Raw genomic sequence first — 26,235 nt, 5'->3', positions numbered from 1 at the left:
TATAAGTTGGCATCTTTCTATAGGGATAGATATTTATTTCTGAGGTAACTTTGCATTTATCAAGTTTATAAATGTTTAATACTTGTTGAATTAAAGAGTAATTTTGTGAGGTACTTCAGGATTCATGTAGACTTAATTCAGGAAAACTTAGAGTCCTGATTGACAAAAATAGGTGCAACACAATATCTGTAAGTAGATAGATAATTGCAGGTAAACAAAAAGAAGGCAAAGTTATGAACACATTTAAAAATATATATATATATATATATATATATATATATTCTAGTTAATGGAAACTGAAAAAATTTTGTTTAGTGAGGAGGAAATCTACATTGTAAACATTCCAAATTTAATACAGTATTTTGGTAAACAGTGACAATCAGTATTTTATCAAAATTTAATATTCAGGAGAAAACCAGTTTCTAAAATATTAAGGTATTTTAGAGTATTGTTAATGACATTTTTCATAAATTAGTTTTTGGAATTTATTCTGGCTGTTAGTCTTGTGACAAGCCTTATGATCCTATTGTGGATATTTACACCTAGGTGAGCATACCATCATGAGGTTTTTTGTTTGTTTACTGAGCCAGTTTTTTCCACTGTGTGGCACTAGTAGAAACAGACTTGATTTCCCCTAATTCCTTTTAGGAAAATTCCAGACAAGCATGCTTAACTAGGGAAGTTCCTGTTCTGCCATCAAAATAGCACAAGATCAAAAATCAAGAGATCAGAGTTCTCAAGCCCACTCTGCCACTAAGAAGTTGTCGGCCAATTTAGGCCTCATTTTCTTGTTGGTAATGTGAGCAGATTTATTTGTATGTTCTTTCAAGTCCCTTTTCTAATATTTTTTGGTAAGTTGTACAGAACCATTTTGGCTTTGGTAGGAATTACGGTCATGAAGTATATATTAAGTATAATATTTTTTACATTAAGTAAGGTGTTATGTATATGTGCAAAAGTGATGAGAAAGTAAAGAATTACTAAAATTTTAAGAACTTAGGATGGAAAGCAGTTTGTGATAGATATTTTATTTTCAGAATTATGCTGCATGTAAATTCTAGGACGACAGCCACGTACTCTTAAATGGAAAAAACCCCTGTGATCTAAGAGCAGAGAACAAGATAAACTTGAACCCTACCTTTTTGTCTTGGACCTTAACTTGTAGTAATGGAAATGGATAACAAGCAAGATATTTACAAATCGTGGTATATGCTATGAAGAAGAGAAAGAGTAGTGTGATGGAAAGTAATTAGGGGAGGGGGGAAGAATATTGATCTATAAGTACATTCAGGAACTGAGACATAAATGTTGAAAAGAAGCTAGTGAGACAAAGACCAGGCAGATAGAAGGAAGGTAAACCACCTTGAGGTGAAAAAAGATTGTTATGCCCAAGAAACAGAAAGAAGGGCAATGTAAGGGCAGTAGCCAATTGAGGGAATGAAAGAGTAGCTTGAGATGGATTTGGGGAGTAGGACAATCATTTAGGCCATTGACATTGGTAAGAGGTTGAGATTTTATTCCAAGTGCAATGAGGAAACTATTGAAGGGAAAATTACTTGGTGTAATAAAAAGATCACTCTTGTCTGTGTGTGGAAAGGAATTAGAGAGAAGCAAGAATGGAAGCAGAGTATAAACAATAATGCAGGAGAGAGATTATGGTAGTTTAGATAAGGGCAGTAGCATTCAGTGGAGATGGAAAAAGTGAAAGGAATTGGTATATATTTTGCAGAAAGGACTGACTGATGGGACTATATACGGGAGGTAAGGGGAATATTCTCAAATAATAAAGATTTTAAAAAATAGTTAAAATTAGTCTGTTAAAACAATATTTAACGCCAGTGTTCTACATGATAAATATTTTCTTGACAATTTTATCATTTTTATTTTACTTTGTTCTTTTTTTTGTTTGTTTTTAGGCTTACGCCTCTGGATGTGACATTGTTATACTGGGAAGTGATTTTGAAAGACTGCAAATAATCCCAGGAGCTAAACATGGAAATATTCAAGTAGGATGTGTAGATTGTTCAGTGCAACAAGGCAAGGTTTGTAATCTTGTGGTGATATGAGATTTGTTTTGAATATGGTTTTTGTAAGTATAGTCTCTGAAGTATCTATTTCCTATTGAATTAGAGACTTGCTGTGTTTCCAAGACAATGTAGCTACAGATTTCTTTGGTTCTCTAAGATGCACTCTAGAGAACAAAATTCCTGACTCAGATGTATCTTAGAAGATTGTCAGGAATTCTATTCTCGTTAATCTTGAAATATAGCATAGTTTTCTCCATGAATTGACAAACAAATGTAATATTTATTACCTGTAGAATAGGTGTAAAGCTTACTTATTTAAAAATTGATTGGATTGAGGGAAAGGGATGACAATAAACTTCAGGCTATTTAGAAATAAAGCCTGAAAAGAAATTATTGTTAGAGTCATTTTTTGTCTGTAAACAGGTAGTTATCTCCTTGTAACTTCTAGATAAACTTTGTACAGAAATGAACATAAATTGTATAATTTTTTAAATAATTTATTCCAAGTCTATAAGAAAAATGAAAAATTTAATTTGAACTTCTGTTTACACATGGAAAGTATAAAGTTACCTTGAAAGTAAAAAAGCAACAAAAACAAAAGAAACAGGGCATGGGCTTCCCTGGTGGCGCAGTGGTTGAGAGTCCGCCTGCCAATGCAGGGGATGCGGGTTCGTGCCCCAGTCCGGGAAGATCCCACATGCTGCACGGAGTGGCTAAGCCCGTGAGCCATGGCCGCTGAGCCTGTGCGTCTGGAGCCCGTGCTCCGCAACGGGAGAGGCCACAACAGTGAAAGGTCTGCGTACCGCAAAAAAAAAAAAAAAAAAAAAAAAAAAAAGAAACAGGGCATCTGATTTTATATCAGGTTAAATACAGTTCTATATAGTACCAGAGTTGGGAGAGTTATAACTTATAGGCAGTATAGTATATAGCTTAATATAGCACCATATAGCATAGATGACCAGGCCTAGGTACAGTTGCAGCTAGACTAGGCTGAACTTTGCAAATTTAATTCTTTTGCTAGATACTTAATTAATGTATATTGTTTGTGATTCTACCAGAATTTTGTGTGAGAAATCAAAATGGGCCCAACCTTATTTTTTTTAATGTAATCATTCCTAATAAGCCTGCCATTCTGAAAAGTTACTTCTTGGGACGTGGTTTAAAGATACTCGTAACAAAGGAGTTTCAACTCTTGTAGTCTTTGCCTACTTTTTGGACTACTGTTCTTTTTGTTATTCCTATGTTCCTTCCTTTCAGTAGAGTTACAGGTATCTCATCTGTCTTTCTTTTGTTCATGCCTTTCATTCTCACTGTACTACAAAAGTGATTTTTATTATGGAATGCTAAAAATCGTGAGACTTTTTTCCCTTTCTCTTCATGTTTGTTTGATCTCGTAGCTCTGTAATCTTGATTGTGTATAAAAGCTTACTTATACCATTTAGATTCACATAGAGCTTGTTAATGTTGGAAATCTAATTTTAGTAATTTTCAATATGAGTTATCTTTTAATAAGCTATATTACGTGAAATCCAGGTTAGAATGAAGAGGTCATTTGGTTTTATAATTTTTCTAATAAAGGGTAAATTTCCTTTGTTTCACAGATAACAGTATACTCAAATGATTTCTTAAGGTATCAAGACGAAAATTTGTAGATTTTGGTTCTTGGGATTTCTGTTTACCTTTTAGAAGGAAATGCTTCTTGATACCATAGGCATCAATATTTTATCATTGCTGTTTTTTTATTTGTAGTACTACCAGATTAATTTTCCTAAGAAAATTCATCTGCATTTGACTTGTTCATTTGCTTAAAACCATTCTTAGTTTCCCATGAACTTAGAAAAGTTCAAATTGTTCACCTTGGTTTGAGACCTTATTTAACCCACTCACACTTGCCTTTTTGGCCTCATGTCCATTATTTCTCTCTTCTACTTGGGCTGGTGGTCAGTCACCTCCCAACATACTTTACCTCTTTTAATATTTACACTTGTGGGGACTTCCCTGGTAGTCCAGTGGTTAAGACTCCACACACCCAATGCAGGGGCCCCAGGTGCAATCCCTGGTCAGGGAACTAGATCCTGCATGTGGCAACGAAGATTTCACGTGCCACAACTACGACCCGGAGCAGCCAAATAAATAATTAAAAAAAAAAATGTACAGTTGTGTTCATACTATGCCCTATTTCTAAAATTGAACACTCACTGCAGTTTGAAATCCTATCCACATTTAAAGGCACAAACTAAATACTCCCAGGTGAAGTCAGTGCAGATGATTTCTACCTTCTAAGATCTCCTCAGAACACTTAAAAATATCCATTGAAAGTTTTTTTTTCCATATGTATGTTACATCCTCATTTCTTACTCTGTCTTCACTAGATTATATGTTCTTATTTTTATCACTGATCATTCATTCTATCTATATATCTGTCTGATTTCTGATGTTTTAATATTCTTCATTTGTGACTCACTCAAGCTATAGTAGTAGCTACCTTATAAAACAGAGCCAGCGAGGGTTATGCTTCATTGATGTAAGAGTAAATATTTGAAAGGTACTCAAATAAAATAGAATATTGAAAAAATATACTCCTTAGAGAGTTTACAAAGGAATAGATCTAAGTTTTACTTCTAAAATGTTAAATATACACTGACAGAATTCTGAACTTTGAAGACAGATAACCTAAAAACTTGATTTTTAAGTCATGTCAAATTCCATACTTGACAAGGAATACATCAATACATTTTCTTCTGTGAGGAAGGGAATTAACATTTACTATGCATCTTATATAGATAATTCTTTTTTTTCTTTATGCGGGCCTCTCACTGTTGTGGCCTCTCCCGTTGCGGAGCACAGGCTCCGGACGCGCAGGCTCAGCGGCCATGGCTCACGGGCCCAGCCGCTCCGCGGCATGTGGGATCTTCCCGGATTGGGGCACGAACCCGTGTCCCCTGCATCAGCAGGCGGACTCTCAACCACTGCGCCACCAGGGAAGCCCTATAGATAATTCTTTATCAGATGCTTTACAAATGTTATTTCAACCCTCAAAATAATCCTATTAGGAAGATAGTATTATATATACTGTAAATATAGACAGAAACTAAGGTTCAGAGAGCTTAACTTGCTGGTACACAGTGACAGCACTGGGATTGTGATCCAGATATGGTAGTCCCCAAAATTGACATTCTCAAGTATTGGTGAAAGAAATTTTGTGTTGGGTATTTTTTAAGTTATACTATTAATTTCTTTTGTTCTTTTGATTCATAAGTAAGTTAACATATCCGTAAGTTTTCTTTCTTTTTTCTTTTTAAAAGATTGCAGCATCCTATGGAAATGTTATATCTGTTTTTGAACCAGTTAACCTACCGAAGCAAAAGAAAAATTTGGTCAGTAATTCATCTTTTTCTCTTAGAAATGAAAATGTGTTGTGTATTAAAAGATACCATTTTTAAGAGTACAAAATTAGAGTAATCACATAAATCAGTATAAATTATACACTGTAATTAAAGACATGTTAAATGCCACTTCCTTATTAAAGATGTTTCATTGAAGTAGAATTAAACTAAATTGTGCTTATGAATTATCTTGAAATGCTTTTCTTTTTTTCATCTATCATTTTTTTCTTTTATTAAGTATTTGAAGAGTCAACAACTTAAAACTTGTCAGTTACTTTATTGCTAGTGGCAAACATCATTGTCCAGTCATATGTGGCACTTGTTCTTTGTTTCTGTGATCTACTTTTAGGTAGTTTTTCTGCTTTATATATTTTGTTCTTAAAGTGACATGTTTTAATTGCAAAGTCTTAACCTACCCCCTGAACTTACTTTCTTGCACTTATTATATCATGTAATAATTGTTCGCGGGTTAGTGAATGTTTTTTTTAATAAAGAAACTATATTCAGAAATAGTTCCTGATAGTTGGTTAAAACTTTGTAACTTATAAATATTGAGGTTATGTAGTAGATTTCTTGGGTGTTTAGATGCTCTTAAAGATAACAGTCAGAACAGGCTATTTTATCCATTTCTACTGAAGGTTAAGATAGTGGTTTGAACCATGTGGTAGAAGATCAGCATGGTGTGGTCTAAAGAGCATTGTAGTAGGAGTCATAGGACTGGTTTATTTCTCTGCTGCTCTGTAGCTATTGAAACTAAGCAGGTCAACCTTAAGGGGCTCTTTGCTCAGTTCCGATATTGGTTAATGTTTGTTTATTTTTGATGTCAAAGACTGTGGAAATGTGTTAAATGTAAAGAATTAAACAGTGTGTCAACAATAGATTTACCTTATATATCTTTTAATAGCTTTCATTTCATTTTCACTTAGCTCATTAGTATCTTACAAATTCCCTCTGACTTAGTTGGGCAGCTGTTATTTCCTTTTTTATAAATAAGGCAGCAGAGACCCCAAAATAAGTGACTTGAGCAATGAAACAGCTATTGAGCCCCAGAACTAAGAGAGAAACTAGTTGTCTTGATTCCTGGGTGTGAGCATTCTTTTTCCCTACCTTGTGTTAATGAAAAATATTTTCTCTGGGTTAATTGATATCCATTTTAAAATTTCATGGAAGGAGAGTCCACAATTCTCTCCTCATTTCTATTTGTGTTTATATATTACCTAATGAATCCACTGTTAGAGGCTCTCATACCCTTATGAGTTAGTAACTGATAGCACTAAAAACAAATTTTAAAGGTGGTTGCTCCATCCAAAACACTGTATTTCAAATAATACTCAATAAGTATTTGTTGAATGAAATAGCTGACTTTAAAAAAAAATCAGTTTGTTATGTTAAAATGCCTTTATTGATAAAGGTAGAATTGAGAATTTCAGGTTTTGCCCATTTTCTCTTGTACTAATTGTAATTGTTTAATATAATAGTGTAAAAAATTCAATAAGAAGAGGCTTGTTCATTGGTAGGCAGCACTGACTTTGCAGAGAGGGTGAAAAAAAAGCCTGATGAATAAAGGGAAAAGTGGATCAAATGGAAAAATCATAAACTTGGAAGATGCACAAAATCTTGAATTCCAGGATATAGTCTCAGAGAATCCTTAGAGCCTCATAAAAAAATATTATATTCTTTTATTTGTACGTTCTGGAATATTCTTTTAAGATGGTGGTTCTTCACAAGAGGTGCATTTCAGAATCACTAGTTGATACGTGTGTCCAGATCCTGCCCTGAGGAATTCTAAATGTGTAGGTGTGGGATTGTGCCTGTGTACTTGTACATTTAGATCTAGAGGGAGTTCTGATGTGTGCTGTGATTGAGAGCCATTCCTGCAGGATAGTGTTTCATAAAAGCATATTCTGCAGGCCACCTGTATCAGAATCACCTGGAGATGTTGGTTTAAAGTACAGATTTCCTGTGCCCAGTTCTGGACCTTTTGAATCTGAACCTTTGGGCATGGGTCTTGAGCATTTGAATTTTTAATAAACATCTTAGGCTGTTTTCATACTAAAGTATGGGAACGACTACATTAAGATAGTGTTTATGGATCTCAATGTATTAGAGGTTAGAGAAGTCAACTTAGTAGGCCACAACCTGAATTTAAAAGAAAATGAAGTACAATAGAAAATGTTAAGAGTGCATCACATGTAGTAAGGGTGAACTTAGATTGCATTTATGTGTGTATGTGTGTGTGTGTTCTGGGTTATAGTGCAACATGTATTTCTTACTGGTTTGCAGGTTTAAAAAGTTTGAAAAATACTGCTTTAAGGAATGAAAAGCGCTTAAATTATGTAATGTAAGGGAAGTGTTAACATCTCTTATTCTGAATTTTCACACATAACCGTACGCCCTCAGGTGAAGGTGAAACTTTATAGAGGAGGAATCCTTAAACAGCAGACACAGACACGTTTAAAATTAAACCTTTGTAACTATAATAATAATGAAGTAATAATTATAACTTTAAAAGGCTAAGGTTAATATATATGTTGTCCTAGTTGGCTTGGTTGTTTAAATATACTAAAGACAGACTTTTGGACTTCTAGGAATGGATGTTCTCTCACTGATCTCCTCTATCACATATTCCTTAATTTTTCTTGACAAGCTGAACATTTTATTCTCTTTAAGTATGACTACATGGTCAATTATACCTAAAAAAAATGAGTACATGTATTGTTAAAAATAATTAGTGTCAGTATATACGTTTGACAGAAAAGATGCCAATAATTATTGACTAAATGACTTTTTAATTTTAGGAATTATATAGTCAGTGGCAGAAAAGTGGCCAATTTTTTCTGGACTCAATAGCACACAATATAACTTGGGATCCTGCAGGTAAGAATACAAGAAGAATTAACTGAAGTGAAATAACACTTGTCTAGGCTATTGCTTTTTTTTCTTACTTTCACGTATTTCAGTTCTGCTTTGTGTGAAATGGTGGGGAACACAAAAGTAAGTAAAACAGGTTGTGCTATTTTAGAGCTTATACTGAAATGAGGAAAATATGCACCATAATAGTGTCCAGCTATTGTAGGAATACCTGTTGTTTTGGGAAGGAGACACTAATTCTTTGTGGGGAATCGAAGTTCCATTGCAGAAGAGCCTTTTGCCATGAGAGTAGATAGATTTTGACAATGAAGGTGGGGATAGGTTGAGGAAGGAAAAAAGAAGTGAATTCTAAGAGGAGATAATGTGTATATGTATCAGTTATCTATTTCTGCATTAAAAAATCATCCTAAAGTCATTTTTACCAATTTACCAGAGTGAGCAAAGGAACAAAGAAAGAAAGCATAAGATATATTCTAGTAATGGTTAGTACTTCATTGAGGCTGGAGTGAGTCTGGTGATGAGATAAGAATACAGCATATATGGAAAGCCTTTACAGTCATGTGAAGAATTAAAGAATTTTAATTTAATTCCTTTTAATTGTATAAAATGTATAGGTTTTTGAAAATGGCTAGTGACAGGCTAAGATTTATGGTTTTGCCAGATTTTTCTGGTAGCAGTAACTTAGAATGATCAGACACAAGAGGAACAGGAAGATAAATACTGTATTATCTATAATTACCTTTGGAAAGTATGCATAATGCACAGTAGTCTGAATGAGAAATAAGAACTTGTTTCAGTGCCTTTATCATAGTAGGTGCTCAATTAATACGGCGTGACTAATGAAAGGAATACATGGATATGAAATGCATTTAGGTAGTCGAATTGACATTACTTGACAACTGGATTTCACATTATTCTGAGGGTATCTTTGATCACAAGAAGAGTGATATGTAGGAGTTAGAGATAGTGGAACCTAAGTTTTATTTGGATGTATAGAATTTGAGATGCTTGCATATCCTATAGCAGTATTCATTAGATCATTAGAAATTTGAATCTAAATTTATGAAAGAAGTTATCTTTGGAGCATAGAACTAGAAGTCATCAGTTAAGATAGATAAGATAAATTTTAATATAGTAGATAAAATGGCTGAGAAAAAATGTTAATTTAGAAGATGAAGTTCAGAACCTTGGGAAATTATTTTAGAAGGTAAAAGAGATTATCTTAGATTAAATAAAAATCACATAATGTTTTAAGATGTTTTTTCTCATGAGATTGATGCTTACTAGCTGGTAGCCTACAGGTATATTTTATGCATACAGTGAAAAGAGTAAAAATTTAACCTGGGTTCAAATTTGGCATTTAGTACAGCACTTTGAATATAACTCTACTCTGGATAGGGTCGCTGATGTCCAGTTTATGCCTGTTTCCTCATAAGATTATTAGCAGTGTCACCTTTACTTTCACAAGTGTTCCTATTTGGATGATAAATTATATGGTTACTCTATGATAGCACTACAATTTATTGTAATTATTTGTTTACCTTTTTTTTTTATTAGGCAAGGGCTTAGATTCTATTTTATTCAGTATTTTATCTTTAGGGGTCCATCATATATTAAGCTCTCAATAAATGTTTACATATATGACTACAAGTTTTGTGATCATGATTAAGATCACATGTTTTACTTAACATATCAAGAATGGTTAACTCACTTTAAATTAAGGTAATATCTATTTCACAAGATAGGTTTTTTAATGATCAGATATGGTAGTATATATGAAAGTACTTGGTACTTTCTGTAAAAAGGTATTTATGTAGGTACTTACCTATAAAAATATTGTTAGCAAGTGAACTGGCTACTTAAAGTCTCATGAATAACTGTAATAAAAACATTTATTATTTGAATTGAGTGAAATTTCTTTAGTAATGACATAGTAGTTGCCTGGAATTTTTGTACCTGCAGTCTGTAAGTACTAATTCTTCAGAAGGTAGTATTGATATTGTTACTGATATTGACAGTATTTTAGTTCTTCTAAAATCATCATTACAGAGTAGTAGTAGAAGATAACTACTTATTTTCTTAACATATCTAGTAGTGACTTGCCAATATTTCATGACCATTATCTTTTAAATCATGATTTATGTAAAATTCACATAAAAGTTTATCATTTTTCTTTTTATAATCAAAAAGTTTAAAATTTAAGTTGTTTGGTTGAGAAATGGGTTATTACTGTAATATATATTGGGGAGCTATTATTACTTTTGTAAATGAACTTTGTAATTATTTATATAAACAGATTTAGAATATATTAAGTGAAATACTAGTATTTTGGTTTTGATGAATATTTACTTATTAGTATATGCCAGGTATTGGGATATAAAGAATATTTTTCAGATGGTGCTAGTAAACTGACTATAGTGCCTTTGTGTTGTCTCCAAACCTACTATTGCATCTTGCTTAAATCATAAGACTTACTATTTTAGACTTAATGCTTTTTTTTCCTACTTTGATATCTATACTTCTGCCTTTTTGTTCAAATCAATGTATTATGCCATACCTTACCTACTTTTGTTTCATTCCATAATGGATGAATTATTTTGTATTCTATATTAATTTCTTAATCCCTCATGGGTTACCTTAGTTTCACCTTTAGTTTATGTTAAAGAAAACTTGTCAAAACTGAACTCATAGATACAGAGAACAGATTGGTGGTTGTCAGAGGCAGTGGGCTGGAGTAGGGTGGGGTGGGATTGGGGAGAGTAGATGAAATAGGTGAAGGTACAAACTTTCAGTTATGAAATAAATAAATCCTGGGATGTAATGTATGACATAGTGACTATGGTTAATAATTCTGTATTGTGTATTTGAAAGTTGCTAAGAGAAAGTAGATCTTAAAGTTCTCATCATAAGAAAAAACATTGTAACCATGTGTGGTGATGAATGTTAAGGAGACTTAATTTGGTGGTTATTTCACACTGTATACAAATATTGAATCATTATGTTGTAACCTGAAACTAATACAATGATACATGTCAGTGACATCTCAGTAAAAAAAAAGAAAACATATGTATGTTGCTAAGCTAAACAGTGGAATGATAACCATATTTAAATGGAATGTCTCATTAGTATCAATACTTTCTGGGCTGTTTTTATCTGTCTATAGGACTTTCCACCTAGTTGCTACTATTTATTGAGCTTCTGCTAAGTGCCTAGCCTGTGCTAGATATGTAATACACATTATAGCTAATTCTTACAACAGCTCTACACAAATTTCTAATTTTATAGGTGAGAAAATTGAGGCTCAGAGGTTGCCCAACTCGATCAAATTCACATAGCTAATTGAGTAACTTATTTGGGATTTAGACACAAGGATTTCTGATCTAAAGTCAGTGTTTTGCCACAGACTCACGTTTTAAATAAAGTGATCTTTCCAGAGAGATAGAATGCCTTATTTATTGTCAGCTTTTTGGCCAAAATTGTACCGCCTTTATTTTCTTTGATAGCACAATCTTCCACTCAGTTCCCCAAGTCATAAAGTTGGAATCTGTCCTTGAAACCTCTTGTATCTCTCTGTTTTTTACTTGGTGTCATGCCATGAAAATTCTGTTCTTTTCTTTGAAATGGCTTTTAAATACATGCTTATTACTTTAATATTTGATTCAGATCCTCATGATTTCCCATCTGTATTTATTATAGTCATTTAACCAGATTTCCCAGCGTCTTACGTTTTTCCTAATCTTGCCTATCTCTAGAGTTATAAAGGATCATAATTTACCCTTCTTTGTTTACTGGAGTTTTTGAAAGTATGGTGAAAATTATGGATTATCTCTCTAGAAAAATGCACAAAGTATACCTATAACTTTTGCATGTATGTCATTGGAAGGAGGTTTATGGGCATCTTACGTCCATCTGTTGACAGCCCCTCCCAGTTGAGACCCCTTGTTCTAAAATACAGATACACTTATGTAAACTACATCCCCCTCAAATAAAACCTTTAACTTCCAACTACCTATAACAAACTCTGAACTCTTTATGAACCTCAAAAATGCTTCATAATATGATCCCTTTTTTCCAAACATTTCTTTTTCTAGGTCTACTACGTACCTTATCCCTTAACTATAATGAGATTATGAGGCATTCTCTGGAATATATTTGAACTTGCATGTTTTCATGCTTCTGTTCATAATATTTCTCTACTGGAATGTGAACCCATCATGAAAAAGGACAGTCTTTCATTTCTTGTTGTATTGCCAGTGCCTAGCACAGTGCCTGTTACAAAGAAGATGCTTATTAAATGTTTGTTGGATGAGAGATGATAAGATCTGTTCCCTTTTTTGTCTTAAGTTTCTCAACAAAGTTAAAATATAGCCTTACTCCCCCATACCCCAAATCTCTTTTTGTTATTTGACTTCTTAAAAAAGTTGTATTATCTTTATAGTATTATATAAAACTCTTGAGCATGTACTTAACTCACTAATTAAATACCTAAATAATAATTGGTGAATGATATATATATATTTTAGGCAATCGTCTTTTAACTGGTTCTAGCTGTTTGCAACTGTGGTCCAGTGCTAACTTGGAGAAATCAGCTGAAGATGAAAATCCAGATAAAACAGATCTTAACTTTGGGGATTGGAGATGCATTTGGCATTGCAAGTAAGCAATTAATTAGGGGATTAAACCAATAAACCTGTTCCATGGGGCCTTATATTATAAATGCATTTTAGTTGGTGTAAAACCATACTAACATAAAAAGTATTGATTTTGACATGCCTTTTCTCATATACAGAGGATTCACCATTTCCCATGTTCTGCAGACCCTTTTTTACTTTTTAAAAATTGTTGAATAAAACAACTAGGAAGAAACATAGAAATGTGTTAGGCCTATATGAAGATAGTTAAATAAGAACTTGCTAAATTATACAAAAGGAGACAGAGACACCTGTCATGATTTTGAATGGAAGTTTTCCTGTTGTGAAGTATATTTTTCCCAGACTAATCTGTATGTTGAACATCATCCTTATCAAAATCTCATTGGAATTTCTACTTTTGAGCATAGTTCAAAATTTTATTTAAAAGGACAAATATGGGAAAATCAGGAAAATCCTGAAAGAAGAAAAGAATGAAGATATACAGTATAGTAAAATGAATTCTAAAGCTACAACTGGTCAAGCAGTTTGTTGTTGATACAGGAACAGATAGATTAGGGTCCAGGGTTAGACCCAATTATACATGGAGATTCAGTATATAAGGAGGCATTTTACATCAGTGGGGCAACTTGCTAGCTCTGTGGAGGAGAAAACGACGTTAGAATCTCTTTCATACTTGGCACCAAAATAAATTTCAAAGGAAGAAGAAGCAATATCTATACAATGAAAAAATTTTAGAAAAAAATATCGGTGAATTGTCATAGTTTAATACTACCATGTCCAGTATGATAGCCTCATTTCACTTGAGCCCTTGAAATATGGCTAGACTTAACTGAGATGTCCTAAAAGTATAAAATGAACAGTAGATTTCAAAAACTTTGCACAAAGAAAAAAGTGTAAAACTCTTAGTAAATTTTAATTGATTACACATTAAAATGATAATATTTTTGATATATTGGATTAAATAAAATATACTTAATTTCACCTGTTTCTTTTTACTTTTTTAAATGTCACTATTAGGAAATTAAAAATTACATATTGGGCTAACATGATTTGTGTTCTATCACTGTTGGATGAGAAGTGCTGTTTTAGAGTTATGGAAAAAATTTCTAAGTATGACACCAAAACTAGAAACTGAAAGGAAAGAAAAGGAAAAAATTAATAGTTTTGTGTATCAATAAAAAATTTCTGTAAAGCAAAAAGACCGTAAGGAAAAGAGCCAAAAACTTGTTGGGAAATATGTGCAATTTTGGGTTAATGCCTTTTTTTAAAAGGAGGTCTTAAAAATTAACTAGAAAATAACAGATATCTCAAAAGTAAACAAAAATGGACAATGAAGAGAAAGTTTTTTTTGAGAAAATTTTTAAACAGTAGTACATATGAGTAATGAGCATATTAAGGGTTGATTGACTTCACTCAAAATCAAGAAATGTGAAATATCCATAAAGAACAGAATGATAATACCTATTATGAGTGGAGAAAAGGTATTCTTATATACTGTTAATAAGGGCATACAATTGGTATCATCTTTCTAGAGATCAATTAGGAAGTATGAATCAACAGGCTTAATTTTTCTTATGCCCTTTAGATAGCAAGTCCAAGTTTCTTTCATTCATTCAACAAATATTTGTTGAGTGCTTATCATGTTCCAGGCAGTGGTAAAAGCACTTAGAATATAGCTGTGAACACATAGGGGGAGATAGACAATACACCAGTAAATCAGTATGCCAGGATGTTAGGAATGGCATTCTTCCTGAGTCAGTTTTACATATTTTTTAAAAATTTATTTTATTTTAAAAAATTTTGGCTGTGTTGGGTCTTCGTTGCTGCGTGCAGGCTTTCTCTAGTTACGGTGAGCGGGGGCTACTCTTCGTTGTGGTGCGCAGGCTTCTCGTGGTGGCTTCTCTTGTTGCGGAGCACGGGCTCTAGGCGCGTGGGCTTCAGTAGTTGTGGCTCGCAGGCTCTAGAGCACAGGCTCAGCAGTTGTGGTGCACAGGCTTAGTTGCATGTGGGATCCTCCCAGACCAGGGCTCGAACCCGTGTCCCCTGCACTGGCAGACGGATTCTTAACTGCTGCGCCACCCGGGAAGTCCCCTGAATCAGTTTCATATGAAGCAGTAATAGAGTATAAATCAGATACCAAAGTCAGAGTAAGGCAGACCTCCTGTATGTATAGAATATACAAAGGAGATTTCAAAGGAGCTGGTTCCGTGTTTTTTTGCACCCCCCCAGCCAGATCATGGGTGTTAAAAAGGGTTTACATGTAGAGAGGAAATAAGATTTTGCAAAGATAGTTCTTTAGAAAGAGCTAATGGGGGAGAGAATAACAAAGAAGTGCTATAGTGCCTTCACTGCAGATCTAGTGAGGGGATTCCTTGGGTTGAACTGAGAATTTGAAATGTATTTCTTGCATTTGGAAGAGGGGAAGGATCTTAAGTTAAATCATCATCAGAGTTATACAGTGGGAACTTGGACTAGACATAGTAATTGTTTATTTGAGGTGGTTTGTTATTTAAGTAAGCAATAAAGCCTTGGACTAGAAACTATGCCAGTTTTATTTTAGGATCAACTGAAGATTACACTAACTGGAATACATTTCAAAGTATTAAGCTGTGAATAATTAAATAGGGTAGGGGAAGAAGAGTAGAGGTGACGTTTGAGTATAGACCTGAAGGAAGTGAGTGAGTAAGCTATGTGTGTGTATCTTCTGGTGAAGAACGTTGTAGGAGGAGGGAACTAGTGCAAGGCTCTGAGGTAAAAGTGTATGTTACCTTGTGGCTGGAGTAAAGTGAACAAAAATGTGTGTGCAAAAATGTTCATTGTACTACTTAATGTTCATGACATATTTTAAAATAAATATTACAAAGCAGATTGTAAGTATGGCATCAGTTTCCATCTCCTTCCCCACACCCTTCCACAGAAAGTAGTTGGAGAGGGAGAGTGGAAGAGGTCTGGAAGTCAGTGTATTAAAATGTTAACAGTGATTTTGCATGGGAATGAGTGTTGTGGTATTGCTGAAGCTATGAATGATTTTATTTTCTTCCTTTCACCCATTTGTATCAATATTTTCTGTTATGTATTTGTAACATTTAAAATCAGGGAAGGGACTTCCCTGGTGGTCCAGTGGTTAAGACTCTGCGCTCCCAACGCAGGGCACCTGGGTTCGATCCCTGGTCAGGGAACTAGATCCCGCATGCCGCAACTAAAAGATTCCGAGTGCCATAACTAAAGATCCTGCACACAGCAACGAAGATCCTGTGTGCCGCAAGTAAGACCCGGCACAGCCAAACAAACAGATAAGCAAACAAATATTTTTTAGAAATCAGGGGAAAAAAGTTATTTTTATTTGGAATGAAATGTGACAAAATATCTCTTTGGCCTGCTTTACAAATAAATTTAGGATGAATCTATCTAAGCATGAACTTGGGTAAAGAAAGGGAAAGCAATCATAGTGAGAAGTGTCTTGAGATCAGTATATACAGGTAGCCAGAAGGGAAGGTGATGAAGGGAAATGAGCCGAAGCTCCTTGGAGAAGAAAAGACAACTATGTACCAAGTATGTTGGTGAACTTGGAAGGCCGAATCCATGATAGTTGCAAGTCTCCCATTAACCCATACATAATCTTTAATTATGAAAATGCTGCCTTAAGGCAGAATTCATTTTAAAATACTGATTTACTGTCCTTGTAAATGTATGTTGGAATATAAGTATCTTTGGCTCCGGAAATTAGGTTTCCAGATTAAAAAATGAAACCTTTCTTTCTCACATCCTAAGGGAATGAGACCTATGGCTCTTTTGTCTTAAGCTTTAAAGACTGACAAGTCAGGGCTTCCCTGGTGGCGCAGTGGTTGACAGTCTGCCAGCCGATGCAGGGGACACGGGTTCGTGCCCCGGTCTAGGAAGATCCCACATGCTGCAGAGTGGCTAGGCCTATGAGCCATGGCCACTGAGCCTGCTCGTCTGGAGCCTGTGACGAGCTCTCCGCAATGGGAGAGGCCACAGCAGTGAGAGGCCCGCGTACCGCAAAAAAAATAAAAAAGAAAAAGAAAAAGACTGACAAGTCATTCCTTACATGATTCTTATGCATGGATATTTTTACATAAAAAATAATTTTTATATTTAATATTAAGTTTTCTATTTTTTAATTTATTTTATATTTATGAGATATACTTAAAAGTGAGTGTGAAACTTGTGTTATCACAAAATTTTCTATTTGAAGCAAATTGCTGAATATAGTTTAGAGAAGTAATGTTGCATTCTCTTATTTAATTTTCCTTGAAAATTATTTCTTGTCTGTTTAATTTACAGAACTGCTTCCCAAGTTCATTTAATGAAGTTTTCACCAGATGGAGAATTTTTTGCCACTGCTGGGAAGGTAATTTGTAAAAATACTATTGTCAAGTTGTGTTTATGGTATAGTTTGAAATGTCAAAAAAAATTAGCTGGCTTCATTAAGTTGAAAACATTTTCTGTTAAAAATGTTAAGTAGCAAAAATTGGCTAAATATTGTGTTAAAGGCAGTATGGTATAATTGAAACAACATAGATCAAAGGTAGATCTGGGTATAAATTTGCCATTTACCAACTGTTTGATCTTGGGCAAGTAGTTACTCTATTTGAGCCTTGGTTTTCTCATGTATAAACTGAGGATGATAGTACCTACCTCATAGGTCATTGATCATCAGATTAGTTTATAGACAGTGTATGTAAAGCTACTGGCACAGAGTCATGGATGAAGTATACTGTCAGTAATCAACTGTAACAACTATTTATGTTATCTTTCAGCTGACAGCTATATTAGGCTGTATTTACAGTAAAAGAATTTACAGACTTTCTAGAAGGACATTTGTAACTTTTCTTTGTTATTAGCTGTTTATTTTCAGAATAATGTATTCCCTTGAAGTTATTTTTAATCATTGGTTCACAGAGCACTTTACATATAACTAATAGTCTGAAATTATTGTTCCCATAGCTCAAAACCTGCAGACTAAGAATATGAGATATACCTTAAACCCTCAGTGAGGTTTTTTTAGGATAAAAGTAGAGCTGTTTAATCTAATTGACTTTACAGTCAGCTTTGGGAATGCAATTAATAGCTTAAGAACAGAACCTGGTACATGCTAGTCTCTCTTGTTCTTGCTTTCCTTCTCAAATTAGGAGATGCAATTTTGATTGTGCTTAGAATATTTTACATAGTAGTAGTTGCTAACTAGTTATCATCAACATTTTCTTTGAACATTCACATGGTAATTTATAAAAACTGTGTTTTCAGAAATCACCAGTCTTTTGAAGTCTGCTAATGGTAATGCTTTCTTATTTGGTATTTGGCTAAGTGGGCACGTGAAGCCTTAACTTCATCTTTAGGTCTTTCCTAAATGACTTTATTTTCCATACCAAATGGTAACTAGCATTTTCCTTGAACTAACCCTTGCAAAATACACACATCCACACACATTAATTCTTAAAGAACAGTTAAGGAATGCTAGTAGAAAAGTATCAGAATCAGAGATTTTCTTCCTAATGTCTCCATGCCCAACTCCTCTTCACATCCCTAAGTTCCTTTAATTGGGGAGAAAAATCTTACTTTTGGTATTTGACTTAACCTTTAATTTAATTCTGATCTGGATGTTTTTTGGTTTTTTTTCCCCCTTAGGATGACTGTCTTTTAAAGGTATGGTATAATGTAGAAAACTGGCGGACATCTGTTACCTCTCCAGATAAAAGTTCAGAAAAACAATCCCAAGGAGAAATTGACTTTTCTTTTGTATATCTGGCCCATCCTCGAGCTGTAAATGGATTTTCCTGGCGTAAAACAAGCAAATATATGCCTAGGTCAGTGGATTAGTCATTTTTCCCATGTATTAAGAGAACGTCATCTTTGTGACTTTGACTGCTTTTCTCACTTTGAGAATCATTGCTTTAGGATTTTTGCCTATGAAGATTCAAGTAATACTAGATCGTTCTTGGACTGCAAACCTCTGGCCACTGGTCACCTATGGTTGACGCTTAAGAGGAGAGCCATATGAAAGGATAATTTACCTCTAGATCAGTTATCTTTAAGTGACAGAGTTGTGCATCGTTTTCTTCCCTATGTTATGTATCCAATTCTTTCATCTCTTAATCATTCTCCAAATTGCCATTTGCATCAACTTTTTCACATTTCACTCCCTTATCTTGTCCCTTCTATATCTCCTCTGGTTTCCCTTTTTTTTTTTTTAATTAAAAGAAAAAGGCTTTATTGAGAACATATACCGTAAGGCATCAAATATTTCTTTAACTGCACCCAGCATCTTTGAGGAGAAGTGCATGGGTTAATACATTATGATGCCATAAACTAGGTATTAGTTTAACCTACACATGCATGCACAAACACACCTGTTAGTACTTCTTTTCTTTCCTGTAGTCCTTGCAAGACTTGATAATCCTGTTGAATTTTTGCCTATATTTAGTAAGTTACAGAGCTATTGTATTACTTAAGTATAGGTAGAAATCCTTTTTGTTCCACATGGCCATTTTCAGTTTGGCCACACTATGGATCAGTACAGGTTTTCCCTTTTTGTCATCTGAGATGTCTTAAGCTGATCCATGGTAGCATACCTAGATCATTTGTTGACTTTAGTTTTGCTCTTCTGAGCCAGCAGAGTATACCTAGATTTTTAAAAAATTATTTTAGACATTTTTTAGAGCAGTTTCTGGTTCACAGCAAAGCTGAAGGGAAGGTACAGAGATTTCTCACATAATCCTGTCCCCCACATATGCACAGCCTCCCCCATTATCAACATCCTCCACCAGAGTGGTACATTTGTTACAGTTGATGCTAATTTCAACACATAATTTTCACTTAAAGTTCATAGTTTACTCTGTGGTTCACTCTTGGTGTTGTACATTCTATGGGTTTGGATAAGTGTATAATGGCATATATTCATCACTGTTACACCTAGACTTTTTTGAGCTATTTTGGAGTGCAGTAGTTACCATTCTTCCTACCTCAGTCCTACAGTCTAACAAAGCATAGGAGTAGGACACTGTAGGTACAGTGATGGTTCTTTTGTTAGAAGTATGTTTCACAGTTTTTGGGCTAAGGGAGAGTGGTGTGGGCAATCTGTATTGTTAGCAAAAGCACCTTCACTCCAGCTTCACTTTGAGAACTGTTGCTCTGGTACCTCTGAGATCATTGCCCACACGTATAAAAACGTGTTTAGAATAGAATGAGCTATGATAAATGTAAAGTAAAAATAGCTGTCATCACAAACTGTTAACCTTTTAGAACTTTCAGAAGATTACATTATTTCGGAGGCTGATTTCTTCTTCTATTCCAGGTTTTTTCATATGCAGCCAGTTAGACCACCAGAATACTAAAAAAGAGGCTTGTGAAATATTGTATCTTTTGAGAGAGGGCAGTTACATCTGCTCCTGACCTAGTTCACTTAGTGTTGGCGAAAGTGATCACGGTGGACGCAGAGGCAGTACCTTAAACTGGGGCATTACGAATGCCCAATGACAGCAAAAAGGCATATTAAGGTTTTTTTTGCCCTGCTTATTTTATCTCTTATCAACTAAATTCTGCAGCATAGGGAACTGATACAGAACTAGACTTTTCTGTTAGTTACGGCATCTTTTCAAGGTTTCCAGAATTTCATTTTTGGATCCATTTCATTAATGAACCAGCTAATCTCCCTTAGTTCTTTTAGTTTTCATTTTTGTTTCACCAGCTGCCTGCAGATATATAGTGGGAAGGCTGACCCTTTCTCATGAGGATGAAAGAGATCCCATCAAAGACAATTATCCTTTCTGATATGGAATCTTAAAATTAAGATGCTTAACCAGATGGTAATACTTTATACAAAGGGTCTGCTGGCTTGAGAGAGAAGAATGGGGAAGTGTTTGTAATGAGCATGTACTTCTTTACAAGTTAAAAATTGATGTATGTAGGACAGGTTAGGAGGTCTGGTTATATCCCCCTAAAACGTCCAAAAGTTGGTTCTACATAGCTAGTTTCAAAAGCATCTTAGCCTGTTGTTGCATCAACATAGGGCAGCTAAATAAAATAAAATTTAAAAAGATAGGACAGCTGTTGCAGTCACTTACCCTTCACATGGTTGCCCATATAAGGTCATTCATTTATATATATATATATATATATATTTTTTTTTTTTTTTTGGTTGGGAGGGAGAGTGCTATACCTGAATATGATATGCTTATTGGAGAGAGAATAAGATACCTTGATGAAGTGAGGAAGGGGGAGGTATTGCCTGAGCAGTGCCTCAAATACATCTGGATATTTCTTCTATGCCATGCTTATATTACCTGCCAGCTGTTTGTAAGGCATGGCATTATTTGTAAGGTGTGGAATCCTGAAGAGAGTCATCTGGGGTCGAAGCCCTGTCCATGCTTCTGAGTTTTGCAACTTTTTAGCTTGCTTTGTTGGTCTTGCCTAAGTTCTGTACCTCTCCTGATTGCTGTCTGTTCAGGCCTGTAGTCTCTTATCTTCTGCTCTTTATAAGCCTTCCCATTCTGCCATTTACTGATTGGCACTATGAACCTTGAACTTCCATATTGCCTTTTTGTATTTTCTTCTGTTTCTGTTTATTTTTAATCTCATTGCTACTGCTTGTGTGTATTTAAATGTACTAGAGAGAAACTAAGAGAGGGAAGGAGGGGAGGAAAAGGTCAGAGGGAGATAGAGGGAAAAAGAGGGAGAAAAATGAAGGAGGAAGAGGAGGGAGAGGCATAAGGCTGGGGAAAGGAAGGAGAAACAGAGGGTTTGGAAAGGTAAGAAGAAGGAGGGGACCTAAGAAGGGCGTTGAGGTGAGAGGTAGGAGAGGTGGAAAAGGGAGGGTGGGTCGGAGAACCTGAGAAGCAGAGAATTATAGGAGAAAGCAGAGGGAGAGAAGCCCAGAGAGCAGATGGAAAGGGGAGAAAAGTAGGGGAGTATACACAGAGGGGGAGGGGAAGGGAGGGAGGTGTTAAAACAGAGGAGGAAATCTGAAGGAGAGAGCTACCAAGACACAGCAAGCTGTTCTCCCTTTTCTTCCCCTTTGCTATTGTTCTTACATCAAGTAGATATGTTTGTTTTAAAAAGTGACTACTACGGAATATTTTAATTTTTTTCTTTAACTTACTGGGTTACTTGATAGAAACCTTCTACTGATTGTTCTCTTTTAATCAGATATGTTTGAATAAGTGTCTGTTATAGGATATTGCAACTTTTTTAAAAAATTTGCTGGGTTATCCAGTAGAAAGGTAGTCTTTGTTAATAGGGTTTCAGCCTTTGAGCTCTTGATGCTTATGGGGTTTATTAACATATATGTAATTGTTTTGTTATTATTTTGTGGGGTGGCAAGACAGTAAATTCACTGAAAGTCAAAAATGACTAATGAAGGAGGTGGCTAAAAAATCATGAATTTTTCTATTGCACTTGACTGCTTTTGTCATATGTTAGGCGATGAAAGAGTAAGTGTACTAGTTACTTTAGCTTATTAGTGACAAGTGCATGTACCTTTACAGGAAGTAAAAATGAAGCATTGTGAAATAATTCAAATAAACATCCACTGAATAAATCAGAAAATTTTAATAGAAGAAGTCACGTTTTTTCCTTGTTTATTAACTGAGCAAGTATGGTATGATTTCAGTTTTTGTTCTTTAGATGTAAGAAGAATCTTAGACTACTGAAACAGGGACTACTGAGTTCCAGGCAGAAAAGAATAGGTTAGCAAGCATTTGCTGTGAGGAAATCAAATACCCAACTCAGTTGTAATGGCTTTGACTAAATACATTACATAAATGTATATTGGCATTTTCTTCATTGATAGCTTAGTTGTGTGCATTTAAATAATTATAGAAACATTGTAGAATGTGATACTGTGGGAAATTTATACTTTTGCCTCTAAAATCTTTTTATTCCTTAGGGCTTCTGTATGTAATGTACTGTTGACTTGCTGCAAAGATAACATATGTCGTCTTTGGGTAGAGACATTTTTACCAAATGATTGTTTGCTCTATGGAGGTGACTGCAGCCATTGGACTGAACCAATTAATTTAACAAATAACTTCAAGAGAAATGCTTCCAGTAAAGAACGAGTTCAAAATGCTTTAGATGTGAGTGTTTTTGTTAGATGTTATTTCCTACAAGTTTTAAAATCTTTCGTACATGGCCTTTTTTGTAACATTCATCTTAATTAATATTCAAAGTCATGGATAGTTATGAAAAAACATATGTCTTAGGAAAACAGTTCTGAGAAGATTTTCGGGTGTTTTGGGGTTCAACAAGTTTTCTTAAGGATTTTGTCTAGCATAAAACTGCCTATAATTACAAAGTTAACCTTAGGTTAACTGATGATAACAAAAGGATGATTATGCTTGACTTAGCTAAAATAGCGTAAATTAAGATCTGAGAATGCAAAGATTTGACTTTAAAAATAATTTATTATTTTTCTTTCTTTAGAGCTTGGGGTGTTTGTCGTGTCATAATTACAGGAATGATTAGAGTAGTTTATCAGATTCTGTTCTACATTTGTTATCTTCCAAATCTCCAAGAACTTGAATTATTTACCTTACTAATTACTATAGTATGGAAAGTAAAAGCCAGTTTTTGGTGTTGGGGGTAATTCAACATAGGCTAGTTAACACAGATTCTTCTTATTATTTTCTTAATATTGAAAACAAGAAAGTGACCTAAAAATGATTTATCTTTGAATGTTTTGTATGAATATGGAACCACTATTTCTCAAATTTAGGTAGTATTCTAGTGACACAGGATATAATTAAGTATATATTGTGTAGAGACTCAACCACTGATAGAATGGTTATGTGTAATAATAGTTGAAAGAAGCCCTTGACTAGGAATCTGAAGACCTTTGTTCCACTTTTAGATGACCTTGTGTTCTCTATAAACTATTTTATCATATGAAAGATGAGAATAACAATATTTGCATTGTCTGCTTTATGGGTCAAATGAGATGGTCTCTGTGAAAGTGCTTTGCAAACTATGAAATATCATCCTAATGTATCATGGTAGTTTTATTCAGTGCTTTGTGGTCATAGGAAGTAAACTGAGGATACAAAGAGAACAGTATACGTAGGGACATCATTTTCCACACACACATTGTAAACTTTTTTAAGTTTAGAAAGTTAATTCTCAGAAAATATTAAATAAAAATTTAAAGTATTGTGTGATGGTTAAAAGAAGAGTCAAGCAGTTTAAGTTCCAGGCTTATTCCATGTTTCAATTTTGCTGTACAAAAATACTGCAAGATATTTGTACATATAAACTTATCTGCAATAGGATATATGTACTATCTAACCATCATTATGTAACCTATACATACATGCTTATGACAATATAGGCATTAGTTTTACTTTGTTTTGCATTGTTTGACTTTGGTTTTATTCTCACAGGTAAATCTGAAACATTTTCTTAGAGGTCGGAGGAGATCACTTGCACTAGTAGCACATACTGGATACCTGCCACATCAGCAAGATCCTCATCACGTTCACAGGAACACTCCACTGCATGCCAATGCACTTTGCCACTTTCATATTGCAGCCAGCATCAACCCAGCCACGGGTAATAAAGCACTGTTCAGAAAATGTTTTTCAAATTGAGTAGATTGATTTTTATAACCAATAAGTTATACTTTTACTTATTTAATAAGTAAAAAATTGTAGGTGACTTTCTTAGCTAACTTCTCATTATAGCCAGCTCACTGATTGTAGAAAAGAAGTTTTTGTTTACTTGTTTGCTTCTTAAGTCTGTGATTTGGTCTGTAATTTTAGATCTTGACAAGTCATTGAGATTCTGTATTAGTTTATTCAAACATTGAGATTTGAGCTAACACATAACAAAGAGGTTAACACCTCAGAGTAGTATTTTATAATTATTGTATAGTTGTTCAAACAAAACCAGTGTGTTTCATACTTGATCTTTGGAGCCATTTCAGAAATAGGGAAGAAATATGTAGAAATTATAACTGGAAGAATTAAGAAACTTATCACTGTAGTCAAATAGGTACTATGAAACAGATTGAAAGATCTAGAATACCTGGGTTTATCTATGAAATTGAAGACTGAAGTGTTTATCATTTTAGTAAATATTTTCTGTGTGTTTAAAAACCAAGTGGTCACAGTTGGGGCATTTAAAGTGGAACCTTAGAATATTACTGGGAAAAAAGTTAAAAATAATATTTGCACATGATAAATGCCATCTGTACAGGAAGTGTAAAGTAAAATCCTCCTTTTACCTCTATTCCACCCTAGTCTTCCTTACCTTAAGATAACCACTGTTGATGAGTTTTTATGTATTTTGAGATATTCTTAAACATAAATTAAGCATAACCTATTTCCATATAACACACTGGATTTGCAGTATTGCATTCTTCAAGAAACATAGCAATAAATACAGTCCATTAGTTACTTGAATCAAAGTGAGAAGTACTTTGATAAGTTAAAAAGTGCTGAGATACCTGTGGTAGGAATAAAGAGTATTTGCTGATTTTTAAATTTTTATATGGTTAACAACAGTCCCAGCTCTAAAAGAATCCAAAATCCATGAGCCATGAAAATGTAAATGGGAGAATATTGAATTATTTTTATTAAAAATTTGCTTTATTACCTTATCAAAAAATGTACATTGTCAGCGCTTATAGTATCCAGAGGCAACTCTAGGTCAGTGGAATAATTTTGAAAGTCTTTGCTGAGTAAAGGACAATATTTTGAGAATAAAGAAAGCTTGAATTCTCACTTTAATGCAAAAGGCTGAGGTATTATGAAAAAAATAAACCCTAAGTTCCTGTGTAACATCTCCCTGACTACCTTCCAATAAGGAAAACTCTAAAACCTTTCTTTAGATTGTAGGTCCCTAAGAAAAATTCATACATGTAGGGCAAATCAAAGCAAAATAATAATATTAGGAGCTGTATTAGATCTTGTGAAAACTCCTTTCCCTAAATTAGGTCTGTTAGAATGACTTTCCTACAAGGCCCAACTCAGATATGGCTTCACTTATTTGTCCATCAATGGAAAATAATACAGGAGAGGAGTTCATAGTGTTCTCTTAGTTCTAGTTCTTACACGCTTTCCATGAAGATTTCTCATAAAAAATGACTTTATCAGATTCTTTGGGTGAGGTCAGGAGGCAAAGGAAATGTGAGTATCTTTTCAGCCAGAATGCTTCTGCTAAAAGTCAGCATAAGCCCCTAGTTTTGTGTACTTTACAGCTAGGCCTGTGATCTACTTTAGGCATTGCTTATCTCTTCTGAGTTGATTGTAAGTTGAAAATCAGAAAATCCTACCCATTTAGTTTTCT

The 26,235-nt window shown here is 34.3% G+C and overlaps 1 protein-coding gene and 1 non-coding gene across 3 annotated transcripts in view; both read left to right on the top strand.

Annotated features, from left to right (window-relative positions):
• Window positions 1-26,235, top strand: part of DMXL1 (Dmx like 1) — a 130,888-nt gene that overhangs the window by 11,750 nt on the left and 92,903 nt on the right. For both annotated transcript variants that reach the window (XM_007455839.1, XM_007455840.1), the window contains exons 2-9: window positions 1,917-2,042; window positions 5,333-5,404; window positions 8,212-8,290; window positions 12,808-12,940; window positions 17,242-17,308; window positions 18,586-18,764; window positions 22,841-23,030; window positions 24,330-24,498. In XM_007455839.1, the coding sequence (XP_007455901.1) occupies window positions 1,917-2,042; window positions 5,333-5,404; window positions 8,212-8,290; window positions 12,808-12,940; window positions 17,242-17,308; window positions 18,586-18,764; window positions 22,841-23,030; window positions 24,330-24,498 (1,015 nt within the window). The remainder of the gene's footprint in view (window positions 1-1,916; window positions 2,043-5,332; window positions 5,405-8,211; window positions 8,291-12,807; window positions 12,941-17,241; window positions 17,309-18,585; window positions 18,765-22,840; window positions 23,031-24,329; window positions 24,499-26,235) is intronic.
• On the top strand, window positions 16,043-16,115 carry TRNAG-CCC (transfer RNA glycine (anticodon CCC)). The gene has a single exon. It is a non-coding gene; the product is annotated as a tRNA-Gly (tRNA).

Source organism: Lipotes vexillifer, unplaced genomic scaffold (genome assembly GCF_000442215.2).
Source record: "Lipotes vexillifer unplaced genomic scaffold, Lipotes_vexillifer_v1.1 scaffold78, whole genome shotgun sequence".
In the NCBI taxonomy this organism is placed as follows: domain Eukaryota; kingdom Metazoa; phylum Chordata; class Mammalia; order Artiodactyla; family Lipotidae; genus Lipotes; species Lipotes vexillifer.
Note: the sequence above shows the minus strand (reverse complement) of the source record. Positions and strands in the feature narration are given on the sequence as shown.